This window comes from Triturus cristatus, chromosome 4_1 (assembly GCF_964204655.1).
Source record: "Triturus cristatus chromosome 4_1, aTriCri1.1, whole genome shotgun sequence".
NCBI lineage: Eukaryota > Metazoa > Chordata > Amphibia > Caudata > Salamandridae > Triturus > Triturus cristatus.
Genome location: NC_140585.1, coordinates 72,587,703 through 72,600,424, shown reverse-complemented (window position 1 = coordinate 72,600,424; position 12,722 = coordinate 72,587,703). Strand labels below are relative to the sequence as shown.

Here is a 12,722-nt window from a genome sequence, read left to right as displayed (position 1 = left end):
TAAATTATGTGGCAAGTGTGGCAACTTCCTCTTTATGTAGAAAAAAAAGCTTCAGAATCACTTTCCAGTGTCCATTATCAAATATTGAGCATTGATATAGGTGTAGTTCTAAAGCTGCATTGAGGGTGCTGTGGTGGAGGTAGTCTAGTGGTTGTGTTACAGTACTGTATCAATGTTGTTGTTGTGGTGCTAAAGTGTCTGCAGCCCAACTTGCTCATGAGACTTTGAACATACTATTTTCAACTGAACACTTTACTGCTCTTCCTCTTGACCAATCTTCTCGCGGACTCTCTATCCAGGTCGCTTGAATCTTTTACTACATCAAACTTACACAGACATCTCTATTTATGGCACAAGTATACATCTGCTGACTAGTTATCCTATTTTTTGGCAGCCTGTGGGGGATTGGCTCTACTGCTTAAACCTGCCAAGGTATACATTTTTCAGGAAGGAATTACATAGCAGGCTCATGACTCTAGCTGTCTATTTTAGACTCAATTATTAACTTTTCCTTTCTCCGCCTGGTCCCTCACTCGTGAACTTAACAACCTACTTCAGTTCAAAAATATTAACTATTCGGGCACCTTCTCCTTTTGTATGCCCGAAGAACATGATTGAGTTATGATAGTTCCGCTATTCATTCTCGCTGTTCAGTTTCGGAGTCAGAGGTCCTGGCCCGCCTGTAGGGCTACCAGGCTCACTGGCTCTCCAGCTGATCTTTCCCAACCACTGGTAAAATCTGGATTTCCTCTTTTTTGTTTCCTACCTAGTTTCTTTCTTTAAACTTTCCCTTTCTTATGGGATTTTTCCTTCTCCCTCTAAGTCGACCACCATATTTCTGCAAGTGAAGAAACTTTCTTGATCCCAATTATTATTTTTAATTTCAGAGTGAATTCTCTGCTTCCATATCTGTCAACATTTTGGAACTCATTGTGTCTTCTGAGTTACCATTCTTTCTTCACAATCAATCTTCTGTGTCCTCCACAATCTAGTTCTTGTCTAAGTTACTCCACTAAAGCTGCTTTGCTCTCTGTTTTGAATGTTCTTCTACAGTCCTGTGATAAGGAGCAATCCTTTCTTCTAATCCCTCTAGTGCTCTCTGATGATTTTGGCACAGTGGGTCACTATTCTGCTGTCTTCTTTCGTCCGTGGGTATTAAGGCGTGCGCTATTAGTTGGTTTTCTTCTTCACTTTTGTAGCGCTCACTCAGATTCCTGGAAAGAATTTTGTTCTACACAATATCCCGTTCAATTTGGAGTTCAAGGTTTTGTTCTGGATCCATTTCTTCCCTCTGTTCATACTATTCCTAAGTTCTTCGTTATCTTTGCTCGAGGTTTGAGTCTCATTTTCGTGGATAAGACTTGTCTCTTTCCTGTTCACACTTTCCATCCTTCCACTCCTCTGGTTTTACTCCTACCTATTACTAAACCCTACTTGGCAAATGCTCCTAATTTGGACATACTGTACTATTCTTACTGGAACTTTGCGCCACAAGTTGCACCAGTTAACACACTTGGGTTTCATCTTTGTGATTTTCATAAACTTTTCCTCCCTGTAATTGCTTTTGCTCTAGTCCTATCCATTTGAATTGTGGGTCTTCTTTATATGTGGTCTCTCTTAAAGATCTCATATACCTTTTCAATGTATTCATTACGCTTGTGCTAATCCACTTTTTATGGTCTGGCTTGACAGCGCAGCTGTTGCCAGCCAAATATGTTAGAAACACCACAAGCGGATTTGTGCTCCACCCACATGTTGGGAGCTACGACTAAATATTTTGATTGGGCTGAAGTTGTGAGGTTTCACAAAGAAAGTGCTTGGCCTTCCCACAGCTGTGATCATTTTATTATGTTTTTCTATGGCAGCAGCACAGAGAGGAGAAGGCAGTCATTAGCATACATGGATTTTTAAGTCTGGCTTGACAGAACATTCATAAACCAGACCTATTGGCATTGCCAATGCTGGTTTCTCTTGCTTTCTATTCCCCAATGTCACCTTCTATAAGTCAACCGCTCCGGCTTTCTCTCTTCTTTCACTGGCAATTTCACCTTCTCTGTACTGTTTGTAATGGTTATCATTCTCTGGGTCGACCAGATGATGCAGTTCAATTTCTCCTGATTCTCCAATTCGGCCTTTGCACTCTGCTTTGATGTTTTAATCAGTACAGCATCCTCTTTGTGCTCGGTCTCTATTTGATCTTTGAATTATTGGCCACTCCTTCCTTTTTCAATTACACCCAATTTATTGACTCTGCGGACATTGTTAAAGGAGCATGTACTAGTCAAACATTTGCAGTATTTTTTTATGTTATTTTTACCATCCTTTGGATAAATGCACTTTAATAAATACAATAAATAGGTACATAAAGTGTTGATGTCTGGAAGTGTTGTTCTTCTAGTGACGCATATGTAGTGTTAGTAGTTGGCGTGTTGTAGTTGGCGTGTTGTAGTTGCGGTATTTCCTTTCTGAGAATTCAGTTTTGTTCTCGTCTTCCCCTTGTCACCATCGAATGGATTACAACTCACACGTTACAAGCACATAGCACCTGTGCGTAGAAAAGCTGAAGCCGATATAATCATTTGATATGCCACTCCAGGTTAACTATATACTGTGCGGTTTACTTGGTAAAACTCCTTACTGTATGACGCGACTCCGCTCCATCCATGGCGTCAGCAATAGATTCAGATCTCAGCTCAGAGATGGAAAGCTCATTGGGCAAACCAGTGCGTCCTGCTTCAAAGGCCAATAATCCACATGCAGGTACTCTAGTATATACCAAAGCGGGTTCATTCTTTAAGGACATGTTCGGAAAGAGGCTTGGAACTTCAGGGCTCAGGCAGCCTGGTATGAGATGATCAGTCTACCAGAAAAGAGACAAAGGCTATAGAAAAATGTGTGCAGATAGTATGATAATTCGACAAAGAGTGGGTGTCAACTAAGCTTGAAACGTTTGTTCTGGCTATGGGAGCAGGAGAATTGCCCAGCACAGTGGACCTTGTGGCCACGTTAGAAATATTAACTAAATAGTTACTCACTAGTAGGAGTAGTTCTGCAGCATGAAGAATTTCCTGGGATTACATGCTGTGCATTATCCTGCGATCTATTAGTTGGGTCTGCAATTGTCCTTTTTTTGTGAGCACTGTCGACCACCATTTGGTGGTTAGTCCATACCTTGTGTGATGTTAGACAGCACCATGGAAGTTCCTTTGTATGGTCCCTATCTTCAGATTCTTTTTTCCCCCCTCTTTTCCCAATATTTTTCTTTCTGCCCACCCGTTTGTTTCATCTCCCATTCTCGGAGAGGCGGGTGGGTTGCATGTTAATTCAGAAAATTCTTCACACCCCGGAAGTTCCTGTGCGTGATTGCCATCTTCAGATTTTTTTTTCTCTTTTCCCCAATATTAGTCTTTCTTCCCACCGGTTTGCTTCATCTCCTATTTCTGGGGAGGCGGCTGGGACACATGAAAATCCGAAGCAGCCTGAATCCTTTTCTGGATTCATATGCTGTGCATTAGATTATGTAGCAGTATCCTGTTCAGTGGGTTGGTTGGGTTAAAATGTTGATGTGTTGGCAAACAGGTGCTGTAGTACCTACTGTCCCACCTCTGCCTCCCTGTTCATTTGGATATCCATGCAGTTGTGTTTTGTGAATGTGTGTGGTGATACCCAGGTTGCTGCCATGCAGATTTCATCAATGCTTGTGCTTGCTAGGAATTCAAGTATTGTGCCCTTCTTCCGGGTTGAGTGCGCTCTAGGACATGCATTTTAGGTCTTTCCTGCTATAGTGTAACAGTCTTTGATAGTCTTCACTATCCATTTTGGGTTTGTTCCCTTGGTTACCGGTGATCACTTGCTTGCCCTAGCAAAGGAGGCGAATGATTGGTTTCCTTTATGAAAATAGTTTGTTTCTAGCAGATCGTGCATTAGTGCCCTTCGCTTGTCTACTGTGTGGAGGGCTCTTTCTGCTGGTGCCTGGTTTTTGAAAGAAGGCTGCTAGTTGTATGCTTTGGTTGACATGGAATTGTGCTACCACCTTTGGTAGAACTGTGGATTTGTCCTGGGGACCTCTTTGACCTTAAGGATTTGCAGGGATGGTTCTAGTATCGTCGGTGCCTGTAGCTCGCTGACTGTGCTTAGTGATGCGATTGCTATTAGAAAGGTTGTTTTCAGGATTAGAAGCTTTAGATCTGCCTTGTGCATAGGTTCAAAAGACTCGGTCATCAATTGTGTTAGTACTGAGCTTAAGCTCCACATAGGTGGAGCCATCCCTTTTGAACCTTCCAGGAATCTTTTAACTGCTGAAAGTGTGAAGAGGCCTCTTTCCTGATGTACCTCTGGTGTAAGCGGCCATTGCGGCTAGGAGTACCTTTATAGACGTGTAGGTCGGTCCACTGTGCAAGAGGTGTGTGAGGTATGTTGGTACCGTTTCCTGGTCTGTTTTCATTTCCATCCTTCTGTTATCCATGCACCAGTGGATGTATCGGTTCCATTTTTCTGTGTAGCATTTTCTTGTGCTCGGTTTTCCTGCCCCCTAAGGATTTCCGTGGTCCTGGGTGTAGCTGTAGCTGACCAAATTCTAGGTATTCAGGAGCCATGCTGCTAGGCTGAGTGTTGCTAGTTCTGGGTGGTACACTCTGCCGTTTTGCATTGCTTAAAAATCCTGTTCTGCTTTTATTAGGATCCTGCGCCCTTTGGACATCTCCAGCAGGTCTGTCTGGCCCATTGTGGGGCTATGAGAATGAGCGTTGTACCAGGTTGTCTGGCCTTGTCCAGTACCTTGCGGATCAGGAGAATCGGTGGAAAGTCATATGCAAATATCCCAGACCAGTCTAGTGAAAGAGCATTCCCCTTGGATTGGTGGTTTGGAAACCTGGAGGTAAAGGTTTGGAATTTTGCAGGACATTCAACCCCCTGATCCTCAGGCTTGGTTTGTAGCCGCTCCTGCAGTTCCTGCATGGTGATCGAAGCACACCTCTGCAAATTGACCTTACTCTTGACCTGCAGCAACACACCAGTCTACATCATTCCAGCCTTGTGCAGCAACTGCTATTCCAGTTTTGAGATCAAGAAAAGTCCTGCTAATAATCTTATACCATAGCTGACTGTTTCTCTAGCACTGGACCCATGCATAGTGGCCCCACCTATCTAGCCTGGCCTGCATCTGCCACAGTGTGTAAGTAGTGGGCCCACACACAGGGTGTCCACTTCTCTCTATCCTGGCCTGCAGCACCCCTGGACACTCAAGTACTGGGCCAACACCAGTTACCCTCTCTCTTGCAGCGCTCCTACCCCTAGAGTACTGGGTCCACATACAGCTGTGCCCATCTCTCTTCCTCCTAACCTGCAGCATTCCTGCCCCTCACATACTAGGCCTATACACAGCTGTGCCAATCTCCCTCTTCCTGGTTTGCAGCTTTCCTGTTCTCCCAGTATCGTGCTTGCCCACAACTGCACTCGTCTCCCTGCATTGTGGCCTACAGCGCACCATCCTTGCACTGTGCATATATACAGTTGTGATGCTGCCCCTGTAGCATGGCTTGCAGCATCCTTACCATCCCAGGACTCACCCACAAGCAGCTGTGCCAGCTTGCTCATCCTATCTTGCAGTGTTGCTGCCCTCTCAGTCCTGTACCCGTGCACACCAAAGCCAGTAGTCCTGTCCCTGGCCTGCAGCACTAGCTCTCTTTCACACAGAGTTTAGCCAGTGTCGTCCTCTCCTAGCAGGCAGCATCCTGCCCCCTTTCAGTGCTGCAGCCAGTTACCTATTTGCCAGTGTCCGTCTATCCAAGCATAGAGCACTGCACTCTCCCATGTGAACAGGCACACTGCTGCGTTGGAGCCCTGCTCTGCTGACCTGCTGAAGCCTCCACTCCTAGTACGCAAACCATGTAGGACAGTAAGTACAGATAGGTTGGAGGTGCTTCCCAGATGGCTGAAACCATCTATGAAGCATATCTAACAGATCTGTAGTTGCGGTCGGTGTTTAATTATATTGTTCAACTGCACAAAACAGGTTTCCATTGAAGTATATGAATAATTATACTGATTGACCAAGACCAATACATCTAATATCTCATACACTTTAGGAGCGCTCTGCTATTACTTGTTTTGTTCGTGCCTGGGAACTGGTTTCTCTGGTCCAGATACACACATAGTGGCAACAGGTGTGTTATAGTGTTTGGAGCACCGCTGTTGGTTTACTTATCCTGTACTGCTCTACAGATAGGGATGTGCGACTGCTGTACCACTGGTGCCTCTTTGTATTAGCATCTAGGTCAGGGTCTGCTTACCTCTGCGACTGCGCTGTTGCTGTTGTTCACGTTCTCGGCTGGTGATCGCGGCATGGCCTCCTGATCGGAGGTCTCCATTTCACTAATGGATCTCATCACCGACCATAAGTTGATCCTCTGACGACGGGGAGTGAGGGGGGACACAGGTATTGCCAAGGACGAAGGCTGCCCTGACCCATGCTGGGTTCCACCAAAGTGGCTCATGATCTCCTCTGCATTGGAGTCATCGGAGACGTTCCCCGACTCGCACTCCTCTTCCTCCATCCTCTGGACACAGATGCTTGGTTGGGCCGCCTCGTCTAGCGAGGCCTGTGCCAGCTGCTCAGAATGGCCACCGGGGGACTCCATGGCCAAGTAACCTAGTTCCACTTCCAAGCCCTCAAGAGGGCGGAAACAGTAAGGAGGAGACTTTTGGGGCTCTTCCTCTTCACTCTCTTCCGTCTCAGAACTCTCCTCTTCCTCGATGGGGCTCGGCTTCTGATGGTTCATCGGTGCATCCTCCAGCGTGGCACCGTTGCCCTCAGACTGCTCTTGCGTCGTGTGACCCGAGCAGTCCGACTTCTCACATTTTGCCTTCCGTTGCCAGAGATCACTGTGGCGTTGCTTACTGTTGAGAAAGAAATTAGGTTTAATGCAATGTAGATCAATTGTTGAATACTGGACATGCACTGGTAGTGACTGTTCATACTGAGTGAATCAAGGGCCTGAACAGACTGGTACCTTCAAGAGACGAGTTTGCACTGATGCTGAGAAACCAGGGCCCACGCCTACAGCCTACAGCCTCCAGGGCCCACGCCTACAGCCTCCAGGGCCCACGCCTACTGCCTCCAGGGCCCACGCCTACTGCCTCCAGGGCCCACGCCTACTGCCTCCAGGGCCCACGCCTACTGCCTCCAGGGCCCACGCCTACTGCCTCCAGGGCCCACGCCTACTGCCTCCAGGGCCCACGCCTACTGCCTCCAGGGCCCACGCCTACTGCCTCCCCTGCCACATGCTAGAGACAGAGGATTCAGACCCAGCTTAGTCCACTCCTCAGATAGGCTATCACACATACAGGGGCATCTAATGCCAGCCTGTTTACAGCCGCTGTCGGAGAGATACAGGGAGTGGAGGGCCTGATCTTACCACCTCCAGGGGCTTGAAGACACAGGATATCTAGGGCTGGCCTGTTGCCATCCTTTTGCTGGAAATCAAAGATAAAACGTATCTCGGCCTGGTTTTCTGTTTCTCGCATTGGCTCGACGGTTATACTGATTCATGGAACGAAGGTCTTTGTCTTACCCCCACCAGGGGCTTCAAATCATAGATTGGGGTATTTAGGCTGGCTCGGTTTCTTCCATGGGTAAGGAATGTCAGATAGCGGGTAGCCAGAGCTGGCATGTTTCTCTCTTTGGGCATTGTGTCATACTGATGCAGGGAGTCTCTCGCCCGGCCTATTCCTCTCTTCAGATAGAACAGCACAGATCAGGTCTAGTGTGAAAATAAAGAATCCATAAGGAACAAATACCTCAATGAAGAATCCAAAATGATTTATGGGAAAAGCACAATTTGTAAGTAGTATTGAAAAGAAATATAATGAATATTGAAACAATATATATTTTAGATGTTTTTTTTTAAAAATGTAACAATTAAAAAAATGCTAAGGTTGAAGTGAGGGTAAGTCTTATAAATAGGGGATAGGGTGGTTGCTATGATTAAAGTAAAGGTATGGGTTAGCGGTGGAGTAAGGTAAAGTGTACATTTTCAGGGAAAGGCAAAACATCTTATTTCCATGGTTTGGGTTCACCATCGTCACCCATGTGAAGAGTCAGTAATGGTGAATGATTTTGTATTCTTCACTGTTGCATTTCTTTGTCATGACATCCATTATTTTCAGACAAATATCAGTATATGTAATCCGGTACCCCCTACATTTTCTGACATTATATCACATATATAGAGGCTTCATGAACAGTATATACACACACATATACATACACACACACATATACATACACACACACATATACATACACACACACATATACATACACACACACACACATATACATACACACACACACATATATATACACACACACACATACACACACATACACATAGCCATACATATACATGCATATACATACATTTACGTACATATACACTTATATACATATACACATATACATACACATACACACACATATGTCTACATATACATACGCATACACATATATACATACGCATACACATACATACGAAAACATACAGATACATATGTAAACATACACACAAACATACACATATACATATATATACACATATATATCCACAGACACCTCAGTGCAGATGCATGACATTTTATGCCAAAACCCTAAGAATGGTGCCAGACAGATACATAGTTCCCTGGCACATTACCTTGCATCCAGAATTCCCTGGTATATTAGGAGCTGCCTCATGAAGCCAGGATTAGGGTTGACGATGGATCTCTTCTCCTTCACGTAGCGCAGAGCTTCTTCCAGACTCCACCCATATTCTTTCATGGCGTACGCAATCACCGTGGAGCCGGAGCGGCTGACACCCATTTTACAGTGCACCAGGACCCGCGTGTTCTGCTTCCTGTCAATCAGAATGACAAAACACCACAGCCTTCTTTCAGTGGGTAATACTGTAGCATAAAATAACCAAAACGCAGTTTTAACAGGACTGCATACCAAAAGGACCCCCATGCTGCATCAGTCCTGTAAATGTCATGCTCTAAATTAAAATACTCCCCCGCCGTGTAAATAAAAGACTACAGGAATATACAATAAAAGTACTTGGGGCAAACAACTCTGACATGGAGCTAGACAGGGGAACCAGCAAGGTCCTACAGAACAGTTACATTCACAGAAGGCGCAGTCCTCCAGCAGTTCCAAGCACTTTATCCGCATTGCAGTGGATTCCTATGGAGTGGTCCTGATGCAAGGGATGTAGGAGGCTGAAGATGCTCCAAAGATCCTGTGGATGCTTTGCGGTCAAAGGGGGTCTTCCTGCAGGAATTCCTCAGTCCACAAAGATTTTGAGAGGGTCCTGGTTGCAGGGTCGACATCCCACGAAGTCCTCTCCAGTCTTGCCGAAGTTCAGTCACCATTGAACTACCAGTCGTCCATTCTCACAGTCCAATCTTTTTGGGTAGATAGCTCACCCTCTGAGGGCCCCAGCAACCCTTCAACAGCACTCCCAGTTTCAGCTGACACTGGTGCGACTGTGCATCTGGGTGTTGGCCCTTGGGGCTGCACGGCGGCGGTGGTAGAGGCTTAAAGCCTTTGGGCTACAAACGGCCCCAGCAGGCTTCTTCAGCTGTTGTGTCCCTGTGCTACGAATAGGAGACCAGTCGGCTGGCCCTTGGAGTATATAGACTTGACTGGGCTCTGGAGACTCCTTCTCCCTGAGCAGACAACGGCATGCACAGCACCTCTCTTCGCTAGCCAACAGGGGCAGCAGGTGCAGTCTTCGACTATGCAGTCTCTCCTTGTTGGTCACTTGGTGCAGCAGGGCAGTCCTGCTTGGGTACTTCTTCCGAGTCGGTTTAGATCCGAGGTCTTGGTGCCAGGGATGCCCCCTATATGCTCGGATATTGCCCTCAGGGCAGATGCAGTTGGTAGCCAGTGAGCTAACAGGTTTCGTCCAACCTGGTGACTACTTACTGCGAAGTGTGGCATCTGGCTATCACAGGATGCACCATTCTGCTCACTCACTAGATGTTGAGACCTCGCTGGCCCACCCCTTGGGTGCTGCTACCTCAGGGTTACACACCCCTGGGGCAGCTGGTTTGGCAACTGGTTTCCCCTCTCTACCTCCTGCGTCATCCTGCCCACCTCAATAATTGGGCAGCCGTGCCACATATCTGCATTTCAAAGGCAGCTTCACCTTTGAAGTCTGCCTTTTGAGGCTAACACCCAAGTGGCTTTCTGTAGGAGGGAGGGGACACATCCCTTAGCCTGCAATCCCTCATTGTTCTCCATCCGGACTGTCGTTAGCACGTCTCTCCAGGAAGGCAGAAAGGTGTCTCGTGGAGCAGGCTCAATGGGTGCCCGGGAAGAGACAGGAGTTTTAAAGACATTAATGTGGAAGCTTGGCTGAAGCTGCACACTGCAACCAGTCACATTAGTTTCGACTTGAGATCCAAGCGGGGCTTAATGGGACTAGTTGTTTGATACTTTGGAGTGCCCACTTTGGTCGCACAATTCAGAAATTAGCACAGCTGAGGGGTCAGTGTGTAACTCTGTACTTGCCAATTGCCAAGTCTTTCCACCATAAAAACTGTAGTTTTGAATGTTTTACTGTCAGGACATGCAAAGTACATGTCCTGTCTGGGTCATATGTTGAACCTGACTTTTAGGGCTTGGTAGGCCTTTTGCTAGCAAGGAGCTGCTAATTGGTCTTCCTGAGCACTGCGATTTGGTAAATGGCAGGAGCGGTGTGTGGGAACTGCAGACTTTCTTGTGAAAGGTGAAGAAGCCTTGAGGTGAGGCCTGCCCTTCTGTCTTTTCCTGATTAACTCCTTTAGTTGGCTAATGACATCCAAGTGCAGAAGCCTCATACCTCTTTGTGTCTCTGTTGTGGGTGACGTATCCTGGAGGCTACGCTGCTGTGAGAAGCATCACTCTACTAAAATGCTGTGTCTGGAAAGCAGCCTGAAAGAATACTTTCAACCTGAGGTACCCCAAACCAGTTCTGAAGCTGAAGACAGTGGATGCGTCTCATTGGATTTCTGTGTATAGAAGAGGAACCTCAATACCTCACTAGTTGGTCTATTTATAGGTCTTCTATGACCGAAGGAAGGGAGTGACAACAGAGTACTCAGACTCTGCCGGAGTGCCTGCTTCTCAGAGGTGAGGGACATCACCTGCAATCTGAATCTTTTGCTGGAGAAGCGGTGGAGCTGTCCTGAAGGCCTAGAAGCCTGCCTACCTACCTAAAGAAGGAAATGCTAACTAGACAGGAGGAGTGTCTGTCCACGAAGAGCAAGGTGCATCATACACCATGTTTCTGTGGGGAACTCAGAGATGGACTAAGGAAAACGACCTGTGGATGCTAGTGTCCATGGGCCTGAGGTCTCTGCTTGCTAGTTTCAGACAAACTACAACGATCACAACGGACGCTGCTGAGGCCCAGGTAGGGATGTGAACATATGATCAAGTAATAGACCTGTGTGTGGCCGATTCTCACCTGAGATCCTGCCTGTGCTTGGATTCACCTTCGAGAAGTCATTGGCCTGTGGGGGTTGAATCTACTTGGAGAAACCAGTCTGTGTGGGGCTGCCTCTACCCAAAGTATTTGGCTTGTGTGTTCGCCTTCATGGCAATGTTTGAGGCTGCATCTGCCGGCCTTGTACACAGCTTCACCTACCCACTGTGAGAACAGCCAGGCGAGGCAGCATCTGTGACCACTGTCGAGACCCTCAAGTGCTGAGAAATCCCTCGCAGGTGCCATTTGGGCCGCAGTGTTCCTGGACAGCAGACTTTGCACCTGCCCGGTTCACTGCCAGAGTGTAGGTCCAGTGGGCATAGTGGGTACATGAATAAAGCTGTAAGCTTGTGTGTCCCCCCCTTAGGAGAGAGGGTAAGGCATGTGAGGGAGTGACAGAGAGAGAGAGACAGACGGGCAGCTGTCCAGAGCCAACATAGGCTGATTCAACAAGTGCAGTAAGACTATAAACTGAAACTGTGCAGTAAACACGGAGCTTGATTATTTTGGGGGGTCAAATGCACCTAAACCATAATCTCACTATTATATCAGAAGCCACGGATGGCAATGACCCAGGAGGAAACCAAGCCTGGATCATGGGGGAGGACTGGTAGTGGATAGAGACACAGTACAAGCTGAGCATGCCAACAGAACACCAAAGTGCATGGTGTCCAATCGGCGAGTAGTCTTTCATTCTAGTGTGCATTAAAGCACTTTTCTTTATTACAAGGAAAGCACAGAACTGGACATTCATTATTTATGTTGTGTGGTCATTAAGTTCCAGGCACCCACTTTACCTCCTTGAGAAGCCTATGACTGCTTCTGGGTCTGTCTTATCTGTACAACTTGTAGCTGATTATTATTACAAGACTAACATCGCAACGTCTTTTCAACAAACATTTTAAGATGCATGGGACTTATTATGGCTCCTTCTGCCTGAACTAGTCACGTACTATCAACATCATAAACAACCAGGCTTACGCCACAGGACAATCCTTTGCGGACAATATTCGCACTTAAGGACGCCTACTTTTTAAATATAAGAAAAACATTGGGACTACTTGCCGCAGTTAATACCACAAAATGACAAAATAGGTTTCATGTCCCAAATTGAACTACGTAGCTCCAAAGAAAAATCTTGACCTTCGAATATCACTACACTTGCTGAGATGACTCAATTGCTGATGTAGCCTTGAAGAAGCCACTGCGTGATGAAAC

General features: G+C 46.5%; 1 protein-coding gene across 1 annotated transcript in view; it reads right to left on the bottom strand.

Annotated features, from left to right (window-relative positions):
* The window catches only part of SSH3 (slingshot protein phosphatase 3), a 207,182-nt gene that overhangs the window by 3,098 nt on the left and 191,362 nt on the right, over positions 1 to 12,722 (bottom strand). Inside the window, exons 12-13 of the mRNA XM_085651623.1 lie at positions 8,691 to 8,891; positions 6,291 to 6,897 (exon numbers count right to left, since the gene is read on the bottom strand). Coding sequence (XP_085507749.1) covers positions 6,291 to 6,897; positions 8,691 to 8,891 — 808 coding nt within the window. The remainder of the gene's footprint in view (positions 1 to 6,290; positions 6,898 to 8,690; positions 8,892 to 12,722) is intronic.